Here is a 24,120-nt window from a genome sequence, read left to right on the forward strand (position 1 = left end):
AGTACAAAACCATCCGGGAAGCTAATGGGGGAGCCGGGAGGGAGCTCAGAGAGCAAACTGCAGCCTGCCGAAGGATGGCTCGGCTCCTAGGGCTGGCGGGGGTGGTTTGAAGGAGGAGAGAAACAACAACAAAAAAAAAGAGAAAAGGAAACCCGCTCCGGCCAGGCTGGGCGGACTCGCCTGCACCTCGCCGAGCGAAGCCGCCGCGCTGCGGGACGCCCCGCCGCCCCGGGGAGCGGCCGCCGCCGCCCCGACACCCGCCGGTCTGTGGGGATCTCCCGTGGGGAGCGGCGGCCTCGGCGGAGCACCGGCCCGGTAAGTCTCGTCCGGGGCTGCGGGGACCCTGAACACACGGTGGGGGCGGGGAGGGGGGGGGTCGGGGCGGGGGGGAGGGTAGCGTCCCTCTTCCCCGCGCTGCCGCCGTGGGAAGGGCTTTGCCCGGTTTTGCTGCGGCGGTTTTGGGGAGCAAAGCCGCAGGACTAGGTGCGGCGGGTGCCGGTGTCTGCCAGCAACAGGTCGTGTTGGTGTGACTTCCCCCGGTTTCTCTTTACGGAGTAACTTCTGCGTTTTGTGGTCTCTCCGTGCCTAAGTTGCTCGTCCCGGTGGGTATTCGGGCATCGGGCCGGATCAGGCCTCTGAGGCAGATTACTGTGCCCACCAAAGTTTCTACAGATCTTTCGTCTTTCCTCTCCCAGCAGCCCAGGCAGGAGCCAAACGCAGGGAGCAGAAGGCAGCCTGCTTTCAGGGGCCCCGTGAGCTGCAGGAGGACTGGCTGCAGCCCCCTTCAGTGGAGCGCATGGGGAACCTCTGCGGGATCGAGTCATGCTGAATAGAGACCCCGCAGCCACCTCTTTTTGCTGGTGACGACAGCTCGTGGGGTCCTTAGGCCAGTGGTGATCTCAGGCGTGTACAGGCCATGCAAAATGCATCACTGAGCTTCGTGGCGTGTTCAGTATGACATGGCTTGGGCTTAGCTTGTTACAAAATTTCTTTGCCTTTCTTCTGAGATACAGTATGTCTCTCTAATGAGTACAGAGAGAAGGAGTGATGCTCTTAGTAGAGCTGCCGTTCATGTGTGTGGGCATCTTTTTGAAGATGGTCAGTAGGTATTTGTAGCTCAAATCGGAGTGAGTCAGGATGGGATACTGGAAGTCATGGGCTGTAAAACTGACATGCAGAACCAGAGCCTTAGTGGCCTTTGCATCTTCAACTTGGCAATCTCCCACTGAAGCAGTTCTCTTGGGAACTGCCATATTAATATCCTTCAGGAAAATAGGACATGTTGCTATTGATGTCTGTTATGTGGTCAGCCAAGATGAGCACCAGCAGTGTCTCTAAGCGAACATTACTATTAACATGTTTTTAATGAGTACTATAGGCCTAAACCATACCCAGTGCATCTCCTTCAGGCATGAGTGTTTGGCGTGAACTGCAAGGCAAAGACCTGAGCTGCCAAGCACGCAGCACTCAGACAGGAGAGCAGCTGTAGTGTAGTATGGCTTGTTCTGTGAGGTTTTTGAGTTCAGTTTGGTGATTATGATAATGGTCTTCTGCAGCTCTGACTAAAGTGATTCTGTCTACCTTCATAGGCATCTGCTTTTAAAACCAGTTTTTCCTTAATACATGTAAAAGGGGTTCCTTCAATCCTTGAGGAAAAGCAGAGCATGGAAATTAGGAATGGAACTTCACACTGCTCCCACGTGGGAAACGCACATATTAAGTGTGATTGCCACAGATGTGGAGAGAGGTGAATTGATTTGCCAAAGGTTAGAGAGCCAATGTCAGTACTGGGATCAGCCCTGAGGGCTTCTTGGCTCCTAGCTGGTAGATGACACTTTTTTTTTTTTTTTTTTGCCTGACTCAGGTGTGCAGAACGCACTGATCTGTGTTTGCACCAGTGGCATCTGCAAGGAAGAAGCGGCCTGTGCATGCCAAAGACATTGTACCTGTTTATCAAGAGCTCAGGCAGTGGCCCCTCCCCACCTAACTGTCTTCCTCTTTTTGTTGCTTGGAGCATTACAATACACTAAGAATAGCCTTTTTTTTCTCCTCCCCCCCCAGGTCAGACTAGATAGCCCTGGTTAGGGCCTGGGGGATCTGGTTTTCCTGAGTGAATGTTGCAGGCCATCTGATGACTAGGCCACCAAAGCTGCATGTCCTGCTCCCCTTTTGTTTTTTGTTGGTTCTCTCCATGGCAGTAAGGGCTTCCGTGTGCCTCTGCTGCACAGTGCTCTCAGAGGGATGCCAGTGCTTGTGATCCTTCTTATGTGGCAATGAGTAACAGGAGGAGGTAATCTGACCCCCAGAAACCTAACGCTGGTGTTCCAAGAGCGGATCTAACTAATTTCTGAGTTTTGTTTTTTAAGCAAAAACTGTGTTTTTTTCAAAAGGACAATTTTAGGCTGGCTTTTGCGACTGTCTACCTGCTGACTGTTGTTTCAGTATCTTGGAGCTTGCCTGCAAATAAATTAATGCAGATAGTGAGATATCAGGAAACACACTTAGTGGGTTGTATTGTGGTGTACTTTTTTTTTTTTCCCCCCAATAGCTTAAATTAGCTCCCTGAGTGCAATGGGTACACAGCAAAAGGCGTGGTTCATTTTTCCAGTTGTATTGTTTTCTCCTGACACATCTGCATCCCCTCTAAAACAACTGGCCTGGCAAAATTTAAGCTAAATTCAGCCTCTGTAAACAAGGTGAACATTAAGAAACAGTTGTTCTGAGGAGCACTGATAAAGTATAGGAACTCCATGAAGAGTCTGCACGAGTCTCTGCTGTCCTGTGCTGACCTGTCCTGCACGCTCTGCTCCGCAGAATTACAATTGCAATCCATAGCAATGGTGCAATGGAGAAGGGAGCTGAAAAAAAACTCCTGGCTTGTTCCCTCAGATCCCCTTTAAAAAGGACTGTTGGGTGGGCCAGCTCTTTCTCTCCCAAGTGTTATTATAATCCATTTATACTGGGGAAAAAGCAGGTTTGCTGCCAGGCAGCATACTTTCCATCAGCACATGTAATTACTGGGTGGTGGAGGGAGGTAGAGACTCTGGTTTTCAGGCGGGAGGGAGTGTGGCCAGGGTGTGCGCTGGGCGGCATTGTCGTGTGCCTGGCCATGCATTCCAGGTTTTGCAGGGATGTGGGCTCAGCTGTGTAAGCAAAACCTTCTGCCTGTTCACCCCTCAGCTTGGGCAATAGGAAGGGAGGTGGGTAGCCAAGCTTCAAGCAACTTGAGGGATGGAGAGCTAGCCCAGGGGTGCAGCTGCAACAGGGCTCTTTTGGGGGTTTTGGGGGTTTTTTTTTTTAGCTTGTTTTGATTTCCACGCACACGTGGGCCATGCGAAGTTGGCTGAGCCAACCTAGACCAGCAGTTCAGCAAAACAAACAAGTTTTACTGCCACGACCTGAAGGCCAGACTAGCTGCTGAGCTTCACTGGAGCAGCGGCGGGTTTGATTTCTGGTGTGGAGAGGAGGCTCTTGTATAGGGCCGACCTACAACAAACACTGTGCTGTGTTGTTCAGACTGCCTCCAAGGCAGTGAGAGGCGGCTTGTGCTAGCATGTGAGGATGCAGCGCAGATGCATCCACTGCTGCAAGGGACCTTCTGGTAGTGACCTTAGACCATCCCCTAAGGTTCAGTCAAGGTCTCTTCAACATCTATATACATATAGTAGGGGGAGACCCTGACTTAAACTCTCTCTTTTGAGATTTAAAAATTATTTTGACAAGTGAGAGCATGTAAGTCTCATAGCAGCAGTTCCTGCACGACACTTCATAGCTCCTTTCCTCCAAGCAGAAGTGCCTGCTGTACCTAACTGGCCCTGAGCCACCGTGAGACCAGGCACTGGAGGCCCTGAGGGCTAACAAACATCCACTGGGATATTATGGCGCAGATCCAGCCCTTTTGGGATTGGAGCGTCTTGCTCCTGTGCTCGGCAGTCTGTGCTGCTGCTGATAGTGTCGTGGTGCTGGTTGAGCGGAGGCACGAGCAGCCCTGCAGGCTGTGAGGTGCTGGGAGGTCAGGGCAGAGTTCATTTGCCCAATTTGGCCTCACAGTTGAAGACGGAAACGGAGAAGTGAAACCGTACGCACGGTCTGGTCAGAGCAGGTACGTGGGAGGAGGGAGGGTTGAGCCATCCCCTCCCCAACGGCTGCTGAAGTGAAAGGGTTCAGGAGAGCAAGGACGCATCAGCCTAATACCGAGCCCTTAAAGGACCCAGCTCCAAAGGCCAGCTCAGCCCATGCTATTCATGATTTCATCAGGCTTTGGATCAAGACAGCTGGAGGGTTTGAAGTGGTGATCACGGCTGGTAACGAGGGCAGTGGACTCCTGTTCCCCAGCCCACTTGTGCACAGCTGGGTAATGTCTCCCTTGTCTGCCTGCAACCAGCTTGTCGGGCCCAACCTCTCCTCCTTCTGGTTGGAGGACTTTGCTTTGTTTCCCGTTTCATCTGAAATTTCTTAACTTCTCTCTCCTAAAACATGGTAGTTTATCTTTTGCGGTTCTGTGTTTCACATCTTCCTGTATGATCTTAGACTTATTTCCTGCCTCTCCTCCTGTGTTTTCTGTTTCTCACATTAGCTCACTAAACCCAGCTCCCCGAGCAAGTATTTCTACCTCACAAGCTGCTTACAGCAGCTAGATGCCTTTTCTGAGACAAACCAATTCCAGACTAAACTGTCCCAGCCCTTGCACTTACACAGCTGCTAATTTGACCCTAATCTATTTTAAAAGGAGAGGGCTGGTGGGTGAGGATGGCATCAGAGGAGGGAGGTCCTCACTTCCCGGTATGTCTGCAACGCTGATGGACCTGCCGTGTGATTTGCACGCTTTCCCACAGGAGAAGCAGTGTTTTAACTCATCCCTGATAACTTCAAAGCTGATTATTTCTGGTCTCTTGAGCTTTTATGATCATTTTATTAGGTAAGGGGGTGAGTTAATCTCTCTCTTAATCAATCCCTAATTTAGATAACTGCATTATGTACCCATCTTCTGCCTGAACTTCCTCATTCATTCTCTTTGTGTTTTGCAGACTTCCTGGCTGTGCTTCAGTGGTGGGTGACTGCATATAGTCTTCTCTGCATCGCGGTGATAGTAGTAATGTGAAGTTTAATGAGCACCTGCAAAGTCGTGTAGCAGGTAAGTGCTCCAGGGGGTCATTCTTCCTTCCAGATTTGATGTGATTTGAAAACGCTTCTTGATGAGCTCTCACTAGGAGATCTTGAGCCTTGCAGCAGAAATGCTGGAAGGAAAGTGGTGTGGCTCATATTTTAGTAAACGTTCCCAGAAGTGAGGGTCAGACAGCACTTGCAAAGCAAAAGTACTGATATTGTGAAGATTTGATTTGGAAATGGCTTCAGTTTAGAAGATCGGTGTTAAAAGCCTCTGTCTTTTGCCATTCAGTATAAAATTGCTTTTATCTGACTGCTTGGTACAGTTGGGGTCTAGTCAGAGGGTGATGGCAGAAGGGAACCAAGAGGGCCAAGCTTTGCTGACAGCAGCTACTGCTGCATTTGCTGCTATGCAGGAGAACTTGCCAGAGGTACCTTACCCAGATCAGGAAAGCACTAGATTCCCCCTCTTCCAGGTGTTAGAGGGAGAGCAAAGACCTGGAAGTGCCTGGACGACCTCCTGGTGATCAGGGGTGACAGCAGAGGCAGCCAGATTGAAGGGAAATAGTGGCTTTTACAAGCCAGCAATGTGTAGAGTTTTCACGTTTGTACGAAAACCCCTGAAAAACCCGCTGAAAGCAGAACTGCCGGGTGAAACCCAGACATCTGGCAGTGCCGTTCTGCAAGTGTGTGACAGGAGGCTCTGTGGGTAGCAGTGGTGGGAAGGGAAGAACTGGAGCTGATGGCAGAGGGAGCCGCCAGAGCAGCAGTCCTGGCTGCCACAATGTCCTGCTACAGCTCTGAGTACCTGTTACTTCATGTACTCCACGTGACTTTTTTTCTTTTTCTTATTTATTCTGGATCTGCATCTGTGTTGGGTGGTGTCTGTCCCCTCCTTCCCTTCCCAGTCAGTTCAAATGCCTGCTCTGCTCTAGCAAAGCTCAGCTCACAGCATTCCCTGGCACACTTCTCCAGCCAGCCCCGATCAAAGCTGTGAGACCTGGCCCATTGCCATCCTCCTGTGTGTAAATGAAACTCTTTCTCTTTTTCCTTCCCCCCTACCATCTTTAATTATTATTCCTCTTCCAGAGGCAGGTTTTTCTGGCTGATCTAGCACATTATTTATATCAGTGATATTTGCCTCAAGGCAGAGATGCTTTTTCAGCATTTATAGGGAAAACATCTGATGCTCCCCACTGCCATGCATGGGGCTTGGAAAAACCAAGCATGGTGTTGGCAAGGATGAGGATCATTGAGGCCAACTGTTGCAGAATTTAAGCCCTGTTAGGCACAGTCTCCGATTCATATGGTTATTTCACTTGCCTGGCAAAGGCAAACGTACTGTTCCTTCGCTTTCGAAACCAGGGGGAGGAGCACGTAGAGAAGGTTCTTGAGCCTGAGCAGAAAAGTGACATTAGCTATAAGGCGTCAGCTGAGCCACCTGTGTAACCAACTGCATCTTTCTCTGGGTTGCCTCAAGGGATGGTGAGCGCTGTCAGTTGAAAAGATAGAGTTTGTGGCCAAACCCAAATGCAAACAATGAAAATCAGATTCAGAGTGCCTTGCTTTCGGTTATTCCAAATTGCAGAGGATTTGGTGATGCTCGGGGAGCACCTGATGAGGAGTGGGAGCAAACGGTTCCCACCCTGCCTGCAGGAGGGAAGTTGCTCCCTAAGACAAGATACTGCCTGCATGTGCCAGAATCCCAGCATGGCTTACAGCTTGTTTTGGAGAAAGCACACGCAGTGATATGGAGACTTTCCTACAGGTAGAGGTAGTTAAGCAGTAGTCTAGACTGCCTTGAGAGGCAGAGATGGAGATTTTCTGGAAGCGTTTCAGAACAAAGTAGACAAATACTTGCCAGAAATCATCCAGGTGCAGTGTAGGCCATGCGTGTAGGCAGCGGGGGGAGACTGTATTGCTTTTTCAGACCTCTTTTTTTTTTTCCCCCCCCCTATTTTTTAAGCTCTTGTAGAACGTTAATACATATCAGAGGTGGAGCTAAGGAGATGTTCTCAAGCTTAAACTGTGACACTTGATGTTCACAGTATAGTGCTTCCCAGAGGGGTTTGTGTGTATCTGCACCCAAAATGCTTAGATCCTAAACTATTTCCTCCTGGATGTTCAGGTAGCTGACTGCCACTGGTTTCAGATGAGAGTTTGATTTCTAAAGGCCTCTGGAGATTTAGCAACCAAATACCTTGGGACTCTTGGAAATGGGAGAGAAAAAACTTGGACTTTCTGCAGCACAGCCACTTCTGCGCTGCAGATTGCAACCCGCTCATGATAATTGAAGAAGACCCTTATCTTTTATTCCCAGGCTAGTAGGGGCAAGGATGAGATAGGTGTCTGTATTTTGGGTAGCTGGAATCCATCAGCTGACCCTCCCCTACTATAACACATAGTGACATAAATTATCTGGCACACTAGGTGACTTAAGGACATAGAGCTCTACTGCAGTCCTACCTAGCAAGCTGGCTAGGCTCAGTCTAAGTATCATGGCCACGCTCTTCTGCACCCAAAGTCAAAGATGGTCTGAAGGTGCTTGGCTGACGTCCGTCCCACCCCCCTGTTGAGCCATAGCTGCTTCATGCTGTTGGAATGAGTGCAGGGTTATGATCTCAAGCTCTGAAGGAGTTACAGGAAGAAATGGCAACTGAAAGGGACGTGTTTGCATCGTAAGTCATCCACAACACGTGCTCTCAGCTCAGCCTTGTATTTGCTGCTAGTCCTGGACACTTCCAGTCCCCCATGCCAAGCTGGAAGCTGTCTTTGCTCCGTGCTATGCTAACCTCCTTGCCTGCTGCAGCAGAGGGAATTTTTGTGTCTGTGAGCAGGGGCCCCACAGCTATGACTCACAGTTCCCTTTACGTTGTAACTTAGTCTTTAAGTGTGCGGAGAGGCTGTCCCTTGGCTTTCAAACAAAGCCTTCCTTTGTTGTGCTTATGTTATAAAGGAAGCAAGCATATGTGTTCACCCCACACATCCCAAATGAAAACCACGTGGCTTCACAGCCTTAACGTGTGTTTGGTACTTTTGCTGTAGCAGTGCATGTTACATTGCTCTTATCCCATTGAGTCTTTTCAGAGTTTTTTCTTCCCAGCATTCAGTGTACAAACTCTTCAGGGAAAGAAAGAGCTTAAAGATGTTTTCTTTCGTTGGTAAGCAGAGAGGACTGAGCAAAGAGCACATGAAAATTATTAAATATGGGTGCATGTGGCAATAGGCTGGTCTCTGAGTCATTCCCTTGGGTGAAAATGGTTCTGAGTTGGTGGCCACGGGTGCTGCAAGGATGAGCTTCATGGAAATATTGTACGGAAGTGGGGCAGTTTGTTTTCTTGTATGGCTTTGCTTTTTTCTTCTGTTTTTTATTTATTCAAACTCATTTTGAAAAGCAGGGTTAGCCAGCAGTACTCTGCAGCCAACATATTTGTGTGCGTGCATGTCTCTTGGCAGTTTTTAAGTTTATGACTAGTGAGCCAAGACTGGGCTTACTGCTTCCCAAAGCATTTGTGTTGTTTCTCCTGTTCTTTTCTAGAGCCACCAGGTAATGAAGTAAGAGGGCCTGATTCTTCCTGCAGACGCTGGCGTGCAATGCAGAGTACCTCTGCTTAGATCAGGGAGTCATCCTAGTGAGAGTCAAGGAAAACGGAACATTGCAGTAAAAGTGTTCTTTCTTGCTCTCTCCTCCTTCCATGCCCTCTACCCATCCCTGCAGGGGCTTTCACAGTCTGGTTTTTTTACTTTATTTAAGGAACTATATTGTGTTTTCTAAAAAAGCTGGGATTTCAGGCAATGGAATAAAGCATTGCTTTTCATTTCTGTGGTGATGTTTTAGCTACAATAGCCAGCTTTTAAATACTGTTCCTCCCCAACTGTTTGAATACAAACAGCTGTGACTAGTTAGCAAAACAATAGTCCAATATTACACAAACCTCCAATCCTGTCCAGCATTTTTGAGTCCTGTTTAAGCAGATACTTGGGCCTGCAGGTCTCCTGACATAGGAGTGTGACTGTGTCAATGAGTCAAGAGTGTGATGGAGTAGAAGATCTCAGACCAACCAAATTCCCAGCCTGCAATGACACTTTCTTTTGGCTGTGTTTTTGTTCAGTGTCTCAGTGTGGAAGTGTCTGGCAACTACTGTGCTTTCTACTGTCTGTAATATATGTGCTCATTGTTACATGACTGAAATGGGACTTCATAGTTTCACATGTAAAACATAATCATTCTGCGAGTCACATCTGAGCTGTGCCAATATCCACATGTGCTCTTCTTAGATGTGCTGGAGTGGTGTATCCCTGCTAGGAAATCAACTTTCTAGTAATGTTTCCACCAACCCTTTTAATACCAAAGCATTCATTTCAATGGATGTACAATATACAGTTAAGTTGGATGTGTAGTGGTGTAGGGCATATGCTTACCTTAGGATGAGGAGAATCAGAGTAACCACTATCTGATTTAACAGCACTGGTGTGATTTTCTCCACTTTGAGAATTAAGTGTAGAAAAGGAGGGCAGATTTAAACAAACATCTTGACAATTGAACCCTTTTTGTATTCTCACCACCTTTCCCTGAGGTGACTGCCAGATCGGATCAATGAGCCGTGGCTGCCTGCATGTGCAAGGGGAGTTCATGTGGCTGAGACCGTGACAGCCAGAGTAGGTCCCAGCATGAGCACCAGGTGGAGGCCAGAGAGCATCTGTGCAGTGACATTGCTCCATACATTGTGGCTGACGCTATCAGGCTTTTGGTAAAGCAGCAGGGGGGTTGTGTCCATCTGTGCTGATGAAAGATTGTGCAAGGGAACGACCAGCTATTGCCCGGGCTCCTATCATGTTGGGTTTGAGGGTGAGGGAGCTGATGAGGTTGGTAAGCCAGCCTTCTTTTTTTCTTTTCTTGATGTGTGTGTCTTTTCTCATCCTAAAAAAAAAAAAAACCAACCAAAAAAACCCACCCACAAAAGTTCGTTCTACTCCAATTGTTTTCCTCACAATTAACAGACAAAATTTATTTGGCTTAAAAAGCCAAGCTGTTCCTGGCCAGGATCCTACCACAACAGCTCAGTACGTGGGTGGGAGCCACATCCACACTTCCTACCTTTCCCCTCCTGTCTCCCTCGCAGCCAGAACTATGTTCCAATTTGTAAAACCCCTTCTTGGCCGTAGCAGGGGGAACCCAAGGCACTGCACAGACTGCCCACGTGCTGCTTGCTGACAAGAGCTGAACTGGCTTGCACAGTCAAAAAGCAAAAAAACACATTCAGGCAATGGGCAGGATGCTGAGTAACACACTCCTTACGCTGTTAGCTTTGTCTCCTGGTCTCCATGGGCACCCCCTCTTGGGTCCAGCCTTAGAGTGAGTAAACAGTGAGTGCTTTGGAGGTATGACGTGGTTCTGCATTTATTTAGTAGTTATTACAGCTGTCTTTGACGGTGGCTGCCAGCTTCTGGGGCAAGAAGAGGGGGCGAGAATCATGTTCTAGTTCATGGCGTGATACCTCTATGCACTGAGAAATAGTGACTTAGAAATATTGAGATAAATCCCCCTTGCTGATGAAACTGAAAATCTAACAGGTGCCACATCTCTTTGGGTTTTGGAAAAGAGCCCTAGAAGGCAAATAACTCCTTTTGAGCCAGAAAGAAAACTTTGTCTAGGCTTTGGGGGAAGGGGAGCCGTGAGATTTTATGGCAACATCTTACAAATGCAACTGTGTGCAGCGAAAGCTGAGGCAGGAGGGGAGGACCTCTGAACATCTTGAGTGCTACTGCAAGAAGAAAAGAAACAATCTGTCCTACATTTACCCACAGCGGTCACTGGGAAGTTAGGGGTTCGAACTGCAGCAAGGGAGAGTTAATGAGGCATGAGAAAAAGCTTTCTGATGGCAAAGGTAGCGAATGACTGGAAGACATGACAGAAACTCCCTGTCCTTCCCAGGGCAAGTCAAGCTCTCCTCTGCTTGGAGAGATGCTGGCAAAATCATTCCTCGCTTGGACCTGGGGCTGCACAGTAGCGTCTGCCTCCAGAGCAATGTCAGTGCTGCTCACGTGCTTATCCACCCCGAATCTGCCTGTCCATGGGAAGGGAGGGCTACCTAGTCCTGTACACAGGATGAGCATCAGCATTTCCTTGGAAATACCTGATCTGGTGACCCAGGGAGGAAAATATTGCTTCCGAAAGTCTGCAGCAGACCTGTTGGGCAGGATGTCCGACTCGGGCTGCGCGACTGACCCCATTGGCACTGCAGCAGGCCCGGGACAGGATGTCCACGGATGTTACGAAAGGCTAACATGTTCTCAATCAAATGGCAGAACAATAGTTATCAGGCAAGTGGCCTTGTCCAACTGCTGTCCTGCGGCTGAGCAGCTAATCTGGGGTGGGGCTTCCAGGCATGTTTTGGAAGGCAGTCGCTCTGCCATACCCATCTTTTGTAGTCCTGAGCAGGCCAGCTGGCTTCTTCTGGTTTTAAACATGGTTGTGATACCAGTCTCAACATCCAGGCCTCTGCACCTCACGTGTTGGTGCATTTGGTCCTTGCCACTGGTGGCTTTGGTAGAGAGTCAGAGATAGAGCCTGATCCCACCAGCCTGTGCTGAACCAACTGCGATTGTGCTTGCAACTGGAATTTGGTACTTTGTCTGTAGTATTAATTTAATGCTCAAAAAGACAAGTCAGAACATGAGTTATAGCTGCTGTGGCTGGCATTGTTCTGTCCCAGTTGGTAGCTCATCCCACCAACATCCTGCATACAAGCTTAAGTCACAGGGGACGAAAGAACAGCACAAGTTGGTGTCGCTCAGACTCTGTATTGTGTTTTTGTGGCTCCTAATTTTCCTGGCTGGGCTGTGTGTGCTGCAGCGGACTGTGTGCGCTGCAGCGGACTGTGTGCTCAAGAGATGGGAAAGCAGGAGCCTCTCCTGGCTGCCCCGTGCTGTGTAATCTCTGGGTGGGCTGTGCTAGGTGCTGTCACAGCTGATGGTGGAGCTGGGTGGTTGGGGGCGTCTTTGTGGCTCTGTATGGGTCTGGGGATATGCTCTCACTGCAGCAGTGGGGTCTTTGTCCCGGAGGGTAGGAATCAGCTGAGGATCCTCATCTGAGAGTCTGGGCTCTTGCTGCCTGTGCCAGGTGAAAGCTAGGCAGGGTCACATGTGCTAATGTGTACGCAGTGGGGTGGGTAGGGTAGACTGGTGCAATAAAACCTTAGTCACCCTGGGGTGTGTTTCAGTATGTGGGCTCTGAGTGTTCGCCTCAGCTACAAGGGCCCTCCAGCCCCCCTGAGGGTCCAGTGCCTCACCAGCCCCACCTGATGCCACAGCCCCACCTTGCTGACTCAGGTGAACATGGAAACTCTTGTTTTGAGATGCAATGCTTCAGCATGATGTCTCCTAGGAGTTGGTGTAGCTGGCAGCATCCATCACACCGGGGTGCTAGATAACCCACAGGCCCCAACAAATGTGGTGCTGACCTGGGAGGAAACCTCACTTGCTTCTAGTCTGAAATTCTTCACCAAAGCAGGACTCCTCCACTGCCCACCCCAGAAAATATTTCTTCAGTAAAAATGGTCTCAAGAACAAGAGAGGTTTGAGTGAAGTCCTGCCAAAACCAGTTCCTCAAGTCCTGTGAAAGCCCAGGTCAAACCTGGAGAGCAGAGCATTGACCTGAAAGCAGCCAAGTGATGAAGGCAGCAACCTCAGGGGCCGAGGAAACCAAAGCTTAGATTACTGTTACTCCCTCCTGAATCTGGAGGAGGGCCTTCAACAGAAGTTTCTGTCATCCCAAGTAAGTGATCAGACTATAAGGGCATAGACATGTGCTCTGTTTTTTAAATATATGCATATAAATTAAAACCTAAAAATTTTCTCATTCTTCTCTGGTTCAAAAGAGGCAAAATTTGAACAACAAATTCCCAGCAACTAACGGCAGAGACCAGTCTGATATTTTCACCAGGGTATTGCTCTCTCCAGTGGTACCTTCGTCTTTTTCCGTGAACATCCATCCAGCACGTGTCTATTCCTGAGGCTTTACATGTAGCAGCTGAAAGGAAAACTGCCCTAACTATCTGTCCTGAGCCAGCAAAGGCCTTTCAACTGCTCTGTAAATGTTGATGGGGAGATGGTGGAAAAACAGCAGCATGGTATGGGGTTGACTAAATAAAGTGCATCTTTCCAATTTTTTGGCAGGAACAATAATTCTGACATGCATCTCTGCAATCCCATTTCTCTTTCATAGTGCATGTTTGTTACAATTCAGAGCTTGTAGTCCCCAGTAAGAGGAAATGTCATTTCTTTCTGCTGCGGCCGGGCATACCTCTGAATACCTGCAGAGGTAGCAACGGTATTTACAAATTGGGGAAGGACATCGTGCGTTACAAAGGGCTTTCAGCAAACTTTTTGTCTTGACTAGGTCTTCATAAATGCAGCATAAGCATTTTCAGACTATACACTCAAAGGCCAAAAGGCAATTTGTTTTCTGTTACAGCAAGGGGAGGAATCGTGGAGCTCCCAGAAGCTCAGCCATGAGGGAGTATGGCTGGGCTGGGCCTGAAACCCCTGGGCTTAAGATTCACATCTTCCCAGTAAGAAAGTCCCAAGTGCAGGTTAGTGGCTGTTTTGGGCTATTAAGCTCTCCAGTCAAAACAAGCAGCAGACTCCTTTCCAGACCTCAAGGACCTTCCCAAAAAGAGTCTCAGAACTTGTATTTGTTCCCATGAAAGTTCTGGTTTCAAAAACTTGGCAGCTTTCAATGAAAAAAGCTCCCAACCAGCTGTAGTTTCTATCATCTCTTCAAATTGCCTCTTTTCTTGCAGCCTACCAAAGCAAAACACAATGTGGCAGCCACCTATTCACTGCCTTTTGTGTCAGCCAAATAGCAGGAAGCAATCAAGTGTGTCGTAAATGATGTCTTGGCGTATTCCAGTACATTACTGAACCGCATTCAGTGGCTTGACTTGGGTTTTCTAATTTAAGAATCAAAGCTTCATCTCACTCCTACCTGGTTTATTGCTGAACACCAGCCAGAGCATGTTTTGCTTCCCATGATTCAAAATCTAAGGGAATAAAAAGGTGGAAAAAATATAGCTGTATGAGGAACTCTTGCGGAAAGAAAGGGACCATTAATGAAAGGGAAATAGTCTCCCATGTCTTCAGAGAAGATGGAGGATTATCTGGGCTCAGAGCACATGTGCAGCCTACAGAGGCAAGTTGCAAGCTGCTGTTTAATTCTCTTTCTTTTCCTTTGCCAGACTGAGCAGGAGGCAAAAGGGTCTGAAGCTGCTATGGAAAAGGGTGTGAGGAAGGCTTGGGGACATTAAAAGTTGAGTACATTTTAGCTGGAAGGGATGGGACATTATTATGGCTTTGAGCATCATCGTCTCTACGAAGGACTTTGGTGCTCATGTAGGGAAATCCCCTACGGCAGGGTGGCTGGTGGGAATGAGGAGAGCACACACTGCCACAGGGCAGTGGCTGTCCCAAGTCAGCCCACACAAACAGCAGATGAGCTCTGTGATGCTCCCGGGTGAGGAGGAGGTCTTCAAGGCAGAAGCTGAAGGTAGAGCCGAGCTCTGCCCCCATGCCACATAAAACACCACTAAAATAGCATGCACTGCAAGCACTATTCATCTTCAGGGGTGACTACAGTCAGGAAACAGTGTGATGGCTATTTTTATATCATCTTACAATAGTCTCTGTGGATGATTTTCCTTCAAGGCCACTTGTGCAGGGACCCAGGTAGCGCAGGTGATGTGGAGACAGTTACTGCAGAGATGCAGGCACAGTAAGTGCTGGTTTGCAGAGCTCAGCACCAGTTTGGCTTAGGGGGCTGCATTTGTGCTGGTGAGGAGCTACAACTCTGCCTTTGCTCCAATGCCAAGGGGCTGAGCATGGCTGGCAAGTCAGATCTCACCTGAGGGACCATTTTCAGAGCTCCAGCCCATTTCCTCTCCAGCCTCTGGCGTGGCTGGCGCTGCCCAAATGTGTCAAAGGAGAAGAGTCTCTTCCAGTGGCAGCTTTGGGGCAAGCCTCTCTGGGCATACTCACTGCTTGGTTTTTCTGACGTGTAGGATTTCAGCCAGCTCTCAAAGTCTCCATGCAGAGGGTGCACTCCAGCCATCGCTTGACCTTAGGCAAGCTGCTGCCTGGCTGCGCGAAGGCTTCACATGCCTGTGAGCTTCGTGTGCTGCTTCCCTTGCAACATGCTACCTGTAACCATGCTCCAGGCGAGTGGGTGAACCAAATATTACTGAATTGTGCAGCAAAGGGCTTTCAGACCAGCTAGTGTGACAGCTGGCCTCCTTCTGCATGTGGCTTCATGGCACCAACCTGAACTGCCCCTCTTGGGGTTCCCTGTGTCATCCAGGACCTCCTGTGGGGCTGATTGGGATCCTCCAGCTGGGGAGGCTGCTTCAGGCTTGAAAGGATGAGGCCTAACTTGCCTGGGAGCTGAGGGTGGAGGGCTGCAGGTGCTCTTGGTGAAGCCTTTGAACATACCAAGTACTGCAGGATGCAGCTGATCGTTGTTTCTAGTTGGGCAGCAGAGGAATCAGCTGCTTTTATCTCTCTGAGCCCTCGCTCCCCAGCTGGAGAGTGGGACGGCACCTGCCCCCTCACTTCCCAGGGTTGTTCAGAGCGGTCGTTAACCTTAAAATTGGTGAAGCACCCAGTCACTGAAGCAGTGAGTGCCACAGAAAAGCCCAGAAGGAAACTAATTCTGGTGCCAGAGGCAGGTTTGAACAAGCAGCATCACATGTTGGGCAGCGAGCAGAGACAGAGCTTTGCAACGAGATGGTGGGGCTCTGTATATCCGCTTGCCCCCAGCCTTCCTTCCTTCCCTTAGCAGCTTTCCTCGGTCTCACTGCTCCTTTCCCTGCTTTGTGCCCACGGGAGCACAAGAGGTGGGGTCTCTGCTCTCTTACTCAGGGAATGCCCTGGCCCAGGGAGCAGGGCGAGGGCAGGCTTGCGGAGGTGGCCTGCCTGCGATGCGGCGAGGACCATGGCACCCTCCCTCAGGGGGGTCTTTGGAGCCCTGGGACTGCCGCAAGAGGCTCTGCAGAAGTAGTTAGATGTAAGCCTGCTACCAAGTCTGGACATTGTCTATACTTTGAATGGGAAAAAAATGGCAGGGCCAGAAATTTGGAAAAGGTTGAAGATTGTTTTGGGAACTTGCTGTTTAAAAACTCATGAATATTTTTTTTTTCCCCATACTTGAAATGTTGCTAAATTTGATGTGTAGATGAAACAATGATGTTTCTCTTTCTTAGTCTCCAGCTTGGAAACATTTGGACTCTCTCCCTCTTCCCCACACAAAAGCTGTCTCAGCCAGAGCAGGCATAAATATTTTTATCAGACTTAAATTGCTTGGGCTGAACTTAAAAGCAAGGGAAAAGAGTGGCTTTGTTATGGGGAAGGCTGGACTGCTCTAGCAGGCAATGCTGCTGGTTCCACCTGTATTATTTAGTCTTTCCATATTAGCCAGAAAAGCTGTATCTGATGAGATGTGGGAACGCTCTGCCTGTACCACCCTTGCTGCTGTCAAGGCCAGGCTCCACTGACCTTGGTCACTGAGCATCATTAACCTTAAGCCTTAACTGAGGTTAATATTTGGCTTCATTTTCTGGTGTAAATAGCTACAGTAGCGAAAGGGCGGTTTTGACCAGGAGAACTTCCTCTGTTCAGGCTGAAAACAGACAGCCTCTTGCAAATTCATGCAACCTGAAGATGTTGTCACTTCCACTTTTCATCCTGACTCTCTTCCAGAGGTTGATGCCTGTAGAGTTTGCTGGGGGAAGAGGTTGTGTGTGTGCTTCCTAACCTACTCCTGCAAAATCAGGCGGGGTAGCCTCGACTGTCAGTGTGACCCAGAATGAATTCAGCTGAGCCAGCCAGTGATGGACTTGGGGATGTCTGGCTTAACCCCTTCTGCTAGCAGAGCTTTGGGGCAGGTAACCTCTGGAAGCGGTGTGCCCATCGGCAGCTGGGCACGAGAGAGTCTTGAAAGGTACGAGAAGATCCTAAGGAAGCTGACTTCTTTCAGCCTTATGCATCTAAGAAGTAATCTGGTAACAGTAAAACATTTCATCCACAGGGACAGAGGTCTAGCAGGGCAGAGCAGCAATGTCATCCTGGTCAAGACTGCAAGAGGAGGCACCTGGCCCCTGGCCATGTTATTTTTAAGCTTGGAAAGCACACGTGGTCTGCAAGAGCGTAGCACTAAGGAAAGGAACTCGCCAGCGCTTCCTGCCCTGCCCCAGCAAACTGATAAAGCCCTTTGCAATGCAGGGCGACCCCAGTTTATTTTTAAAATGTGGCCACAGAATAACTGGAACACTCAGCTCTGGGCATTAATTCAGCTTTAATTCATTGCCTGATGAATTAAAGAGTTAATGTAAATGTAAAAAGGACAAGAAAGGCCCGCAAACCATCTCCAGAGCAATGTCTGCATAAGGGCATTCATCTATGAAATGTACATGGGATCTAAAAAAAGGGTAGTTAGTAAATGTTACACAGGGAGGGGCACGTAGCGTTATCCTGAGCACCACGTGAATTTTCTTGCTGCTTGGACAATGCATCTCAATCCTGTTCCCTTCCCTTGTTATTCCAGTCCCAGCCCTCTTGTAAGCAAAGATAATTGCATGCCGAAGGATACAGTTCCCCTGTACAGTAAGCGCTCACATTGAGAAAATCTAGGTTCTTGCAATTAAAAGCCAGCAGTTTGTTGTGCAGTAATGATAATAAGGCCCACTGGGATGGATCTATCTTTATTGCATGCCCTGTGGAGGCATAAATGAGATTGCCAGAGATGTTCTCCTCCTTGCCCAGACACTGGGACAGCAGGATTGCTGTGGCACCAAAACACACTGGGTTCAGGCCAGGAAGGAGCTATTGCAGGGGGAGGGAATTACAGCTCTCAGCTCCCGGTGCACACATGATGCCTCACCATCTCTTGGCTCTCTGTGAAATAGCCTTATTCCCACAGCAGGATGAATTGCTTTGTTGGGAATGAAATTACTCTTTCTGGTCTGATTGATTAGGTATTTTATGGATAGACTTTATTTCTGTAACAGAAACCCTTCTCTCTCAAACACACTTTTGAGGCATTAAAGGGGCTGCATTAAGATGTCCCAGCTGGAAGAAGAAATACCCCTGCTTGTCCATCTTGTCCTTCTGATCTCCCTGTGCTAGGACTGAGGAGTGATGTTGCTAGAAAGAGGGACTGGTGAGCTTGCCACGTCTCAGCAGTGGGTGACAACCTCAGATTGTCCTGCCCTGAGCAGGCGCTTGGGATAGCGATGCCAGCCCTCCAGAAACAGAAATGCCACCTGGGAGGAAACAACCCAGGCTTTAGCCTGAGCAGCCTCTGGCCCAGACCTCTGGGAGGCCTCGTCAGGGCCAGGTGGATGCCCCAGCAATGGGACTGTGTCCCGGAAAGCGGGGAATTAAATTATTTCATCATGAGTCCCAAGGCATGGAAAGCATTATTAAGTGTGAGGTCCGAGCAGCAGAGCCAGTAACCACACAAAGCAACTCCAAAACACCATAGCAGTCGCAGTCATGCCAAGGGCCTGTGCAAGGGGTGACATCTGAGACTGTTGCTGGCACATGGCTGCCTGCGGCAAGCGCCGTGACACCGAGACCTGGGGTGTGTCTCACAACCACGTTAAGGTCACTTCAAATAGGAGCGAGCTAGCTGCAAGCACAGCTGTTAAGGGGGTGCCTGGGGGGAGATGGCTTAGATCAAAGCCATGGTGTTTACTAATGTCTTCCACAGATTAATAGTGAAGTAAGCACCAAAAATAAACAACCCAATGCTTTTAAAACCACTGGGCTAAAGGAAACCCTTTCTGGTTTAGCAATCTTTCTGTCTCTGCCCTTTTTCCAGGGACCGCAGTCATGAGGCATCCTGGGGGCCAGGAGGATTTGCCAGAGCCTGATCCTGATGGTGCTGAAAGGCAGGAAGAGCTTTGCCTGTAGTGCCTGCTTAGAAGCACAAAACCGTGCAGGCTTGTTCCCACCCAGGTGCACATACCAGCACTGGCAGTGAAGATTGCCCTGATCTAAGCTGGCTGTGTGGGTCCCCAGACGTGCATAATGTGGAAGGTGGCCAGGACAGCCCTGCCTATGCCATTGCCACATCTGCAACATTAGCCTTATGTTGAGGGAAAGCAGTGCTCATCTCCAGTCCTGCTTTTTTATGCCTGGGGAGGTCCTGCCTGCTTCTTTCCCTTTCAGTTCCAGGGAACTTTAAAGGAGGGAGGAAGGATGTGCCCTCCCACAGTGCCCCAACAGCATCACAGTGGGTTGACGGTAGCAAGTGCCTTCACAGTTCTATTCTTCGAAGTTAATTTGATAAGAGGACACTTTCATCCTCGCCATCTGCTGATAAAGTCTCTTCGGGAAGCTTGGTTGATAACTTGCAGAAACAGGCATGCGCTTAGGACCTTCTAGACTCTTTTCAAGGCTAGAAAGGATGCCAAAGCTTTTATTCAAATGGGGACTTTCTTTCATTTTTCTTCTTGAGGGAATATACTCTGAATTGTGGGTCATTCTGCCTTTCTTTCTCTTCCAGGGAAGGAACTGCCATGCCCGTGGGAATCTTCCGGGTGTGCCTAGTGGTGATTACAGCTATTGTCAACCACCCGCTCCTCTTCCCTAAAGAGAATGGCACTGTTCCCGAGAACTCGGAAGAAATCATCCGGAAGATGAAGGAGCGGGAGGAGAGCCTTCGGCTGGAGCAGTTGCGCTTGGAGCAGGAAATTGCAGACCAGGAAGCCACACAGAAGAATCTGGAAAAGGCTGCAGAGGTAGTGGAGGAAAGCAAAGAGGAAAAGGTCCGATGGGATACGTGGACTGCCCTTTCCATGGTCATCTTCCTACTGATCGAGCTCTGGAGGCAGGATTTCCAGGAAGGGATTTGGCAGGACACAGGAGGAGAAGAAGATGACATGGCTGTCCTGGGGAAAGCATTTAAAGGTGTGGCCTTCCCTGACAAGGCCGTCTTGGCCAGCTTCTACGAGAAGCGCATCCTGGGTACCACCGGAGACATGGCCAGGATGCGGGAGATGGTGGAAGGCTTTGCAGATGACCTGCTGGAAGCCTTGAGGAGTGTTTGTAACCGGGATGCTGACATGGAAGTGGAGGACTGCATGGGTGTGGGGAGCATGTATGAGAATTGGAGAGTGCGTAAACCTTTTGTCTGTGATCTGATAGTGCCTTTTGCCCCCCCAGAGCCATACTGTTTTCGGTCCCAGACCTGGTGCTCTGGCGACTCTTTTCCCCCAGATGAACAAGGTTATGGCACTATCAAGGTATGCAGGGCAGATAAGGATGTGGCAGGTTGCATTTGTGACAAGACTAAACTAGGGGAAGATATGCTGTGCCTCCTCCATAGCCAAGTCAATACTACCAGGCCCAGCAGTGAGATGGAAGACCTCCTGTGCTTCAAAAATACTCAATATCTGGATGCCGACCAAGTCATGAAGTGGTTCCAGATTGCGGTCACCAAGGCCTGGAACAGAATCTCCCACAAGTATGAGTTTGACCTCTCCTTCAGCCTCCTGGACTCCCCGGGAGCCCTGAAGATAAAATTTAGGTCAGGGAAATCGATTGCCTTCAACCTCACCCCTGTGGTGCAGTACGAGAACTCCGATGTTTACTTCATCTCTCATTTCCCTCGGAGCGGCCTGGCAGCAGACCTCCCCTCCAGCACTCACTGGTTTCTCACCTTTGCAGTGTATGAGAGGAGGTTCATCCAGCTGGTCTCCAAAATGCTGCCTGCTAATGCCTGCCATGTCAGCTGCCTTCAGATCCTCTCCTTCCTCCATGGGAAGCAGTGCAGCCTCACAGGTCCAAGCGGGCTCACCAACTACCACCTGAAGACAGTAATGCTGCATCTTCTGCAGGCACGTTCCAGTCAGGACTGGGCCCCAGAGAAGTTGGAGGCCCGTCTACAGGACATGCTGAAATTCCTGGAGAAATGTTTGCATGAGAAGAAGCTCTGCCACTTCTTCATTGGCAATGGGAAGGTACCAGCAGAGCTAGGCTTCCCCATCATATTCCAGAGGGCTGAGCCTCTCAACCTTTTCCGTCCCTTTGTGCTACGCAGGGACGTTTACAGGAAGACAGTGGACACTTTCCACGAGATGCTCAGGAACACATCTGCACTGATAAATGAGTACACAGTGCACATTCCCCTTGCACACACCAATGGGATCCATAAGGAATCTCTCTAACCAAAGCCAGCAGGAAAACACTTGTTCCTCTAAGCACAAGTCCAGAGGGCAGCTTTCTGAAGCCTCCTGAAGGCAACTGACTTTGCCAGTACAGCTTCTTGTCTGCAGCTGAACCGGTCCTGGGCCATGGTTTCTGCAGTAAGGGAGAGGGGATGGGGGGAGGATAGGGTGAAACTGGAAGTCGTGGTATAAAAGTTTCTGCTCCACTGGTGTGCTGGCTGGGTTTTATGCAGCTAAGAATATATTTTTCTATTGTGCCTCAGTCATGCTACAGGGGTGGTGAGCAATAAATATGACTAATTTATTCAGATGCCTGCAATGCAAACGGTGGTGGTGGCCAAATACTTCATTTCCTTTGGAAGGAGGAGATAAGAAAAGGGTGGAGGAATCAGAGACAGGATCTTGGGATTGCAGGAGCCTGTCTGCTTGCAGACAGCAGGAGCTCTGCGACTGATGGGAAGCGCAACATAAGACTCGGTGCTGAAGTGAGGAGGGTCATGCACAAGACCTGGACTGGATGGAGATCCTTAAATCAACCACAGCTCTTTAATCAAAAGGGAACTGTAGTCATTAAAAAAAGCCTCCTTGATAGGACTTGCAGCAGTAGTTTAAATGGCTTGTCCTGTCCTTCAAAAACACCCCTGCACCCTGCACATTTCTTCTCCCTGGGGAGGATGTAGTAGAGCAGGCAGCAGGGTCTGTGTCTTCAGACCATTTCATTCGAGTCTTCCATTTTCTTCATGGTAACATGGCTAGTGGGTTATATTCCTGGCCATTTTCCAAGGATAAATGGACAGGAACCTTTTTTACCTTAGATAAAAGAGAGAAACACTGTTACTGGGTTCTGGCAGTTTGGTTTATTTGTTTGTTTTCCTTACCTCGGGCAGCAAGGCTGAGAACTGCCAGAGAAAAAGGACTGCTACAGGTTTTTCTTTAATAAAAGAAGCAGTTCTCCAAAATTATCCTGTAATGAAGCCAATCTCAGCAGTCTGGTAGCAGGAGGGAACAATCACCCTCCAAATGAGAGTGTGACTCTCCCAGCATGGTTTTAAAGAGGAGGCCAGCAGGATGGCTCTGAGTTAGGAGGAGGGGATGAAAGAGGTGCACATGTAGCAGAGCTTGGTAGCACTGTATCTGCAGCTGCCTTGTGGTCTGTGTCTCATCCCCTCGGCTCCCAGATACCCAGGCAAAAGCTACCTGTTTGCCTCCATACAGGGTCTCCTCAATCCTTTTAAAGACCGCTGCTCTCATGAGACTCTGAGGAGCTGCTGCTAGCAGACTGTAATTTGCTGAGCTGGGAGTGTGATGGGGAAATGACAGCTTCTGCAGGCTTTCAAGCCAGGAGAGAATCTCGAGGCATGTGCTAAAAAACCCAAGGCAGAAATGGAGGTGCCTGAACTCCCTCAGGAAGCAGCACGTTAGCGGTGTGCCAGTGGGCTGCCCAGCCCCGGTGAGGTGGCTTTGCTGGCGGAGAGGGCTCAGTAGCTCCTCACCCTCCTTCGTGTGCTTCATGCAGGATCCAAGCCAGGGCCTCAGTGCAGATCTGCTTTGTGCTGGTCCTGGAGGCCTGGCCTCCAGTGCTAAGGGGCCTTTCCTACCATTTTCTTACACTAGGATTTCCTGCAATGTTTTACACCAGGGCTTCTCTGAATCCTGTTTACAAGAGGGTAGTTGTTGTGGGTGGTGAGACCCATCAGGGATGATATTACCATGACTCCACAGGTCCCTTTTTATCAATTCTCTCTATATCAATCACATGCATCAGAGAAAAGATTTAATCCTATATCACTACTAGGGACAGCACACAGCATGAGGCTTATTATCCAGCCTGTTGATAAGCAAACTCTCCATAGATGTGTCCTCTACTCCCTTTTCCTGGTAAAAACCATTTCACCACCTTCTTGATGTCTGCTGTTGTCTGTCCCTCCACCAGTGAGGGACATTTCATGCACAAAGGCAGAGAAAGCTGTAACTCCCATTTCCACACCTGGTTTATAAGAAAGCACAGATGGGGACAGGGAACTCTTTGCTCAAATTGCTGCTCCCCTTGGTTTTTATCATCACAGCTATAGGGTGGTTAAGTAATATTTCTGAGCAGAAACTAAGCGGTAGGAAGCAAAATGGGAGAGAAGAGGCTGGTGGGTAATGCCAGTAGGAAAGTCTTGGATCATCAGTGCTTGCTTCAGCACCCTTGGCGATGAGTGCCTGGGAGACTGCCAGGGCTGGCAGAGCAACAGGGCAGGACTAATTGCTAACGCTAAAGAGTGCTGTAAGCCCCTGGCTTTCATTAGCACAACCAAGCAAGCCTTCCCCAGTAGGAAAGAGGGCAGGAAAAATCTCAGGGGACACGGCAAGCAGGTAGTGACAAGCAGAGGTACAGGGAGGGTGGGTGAATACTGGAGCCTGGAGGCTACATTGGAAGCTGTGCAAGTTGTTTGCAAATGCAAGCAATTTGCCATTTTTACCTGCCCACGTTTACTGCACAGTACCTGTAGGAGATCCAGCTTTGCACGGGCTGCCAGCAGGCAGGTCATGCTGAAGCAGTTGTGGTCAAGAGTTGCTTCTAAATGTGCTCCCAGCCCAACCAGAGAGAAATAAAAACTTCTCTGCCATTTCCTGTCAGGAGTCTAAATTTAGCCTGTCCAAAGAACAGAAACAGATTTGTGACCCAGGTCTCTCAGGAAATGACATTCAGGGTTGAAAAATAACTTTTATACAAGGTTGAGCAGGGGAAGATGAGAAAAAAAGGCTGTTGAACAGAATAAGGTAACTCCCCTGTTAAAATGTCGGA

General features: G+C 49.1%; 1 protein-coding gene across 3 annotated transcripts; it reads left to right on the forward strand.

Annotated features, from left to right (window-relative positions):
* The first annotated feature begins 115 nt into the window (after positions 1 to 115).
* ITPRIP (inositol 1,4,5-trisphosphate receptor interacting protein) lies at positions 116 to 22,318 on the forward strand. Of its 3 annotated transcripts, none has more exons than XR_007766618.1 (3): positions 116 to 315; positions 5,028 to 5,134; positions 8,645 to 8,883. XR_007766618.1 is itself a non-coding variant. In XM_050898746.1 (3 exons), the coding sequence occupies exon 3, from the start codon at positions 19,680 to 19,682 to the stop codon at positions 21,327 to 21,329; it is 1,650 nt and encodes a 549-aa protein (XP_050754703.1). In that variant the 5' UTR covers positions 116 to 315; positions 5,028 to 5,134; positions 19,667 to 19,679; the 3' UTR covers positions 21,330 to 22,318. The 3 variants fall into 3 exon arrangements, 2 of the variants coding, with proteins under 2 accessions (XP_050754703.1, XP_050754704.1); XM_050898746.1 differs by lacking the exon at positions 8,645 to 8,883 and adding an exon at positions 19,667 to 22,318; XM_050898747.1 differs by lacking the exons at positions 116 to 315; positions 8,645 to 8,883 and adding exons at positions 4,836 to 4,918; positions 19,667 to 22,318.
* Positions 22,319 to 24,120: the final 1,802 nt, after the last annotated feature.

Source organism: Gymnogyps californianus, chromosome 6 (genome assembly GCF_018139145.2).
Source record: "Gymnogyps californianus isolate 813 chromosome 6, ASM1813914v2, whole genome shotgun sequence".
NCBI lineage: Eukaryota > Metazoa > Chordata > Aves > Accipitriformes > Cathartidae > Gymnogyps > Gymnogyps californianus.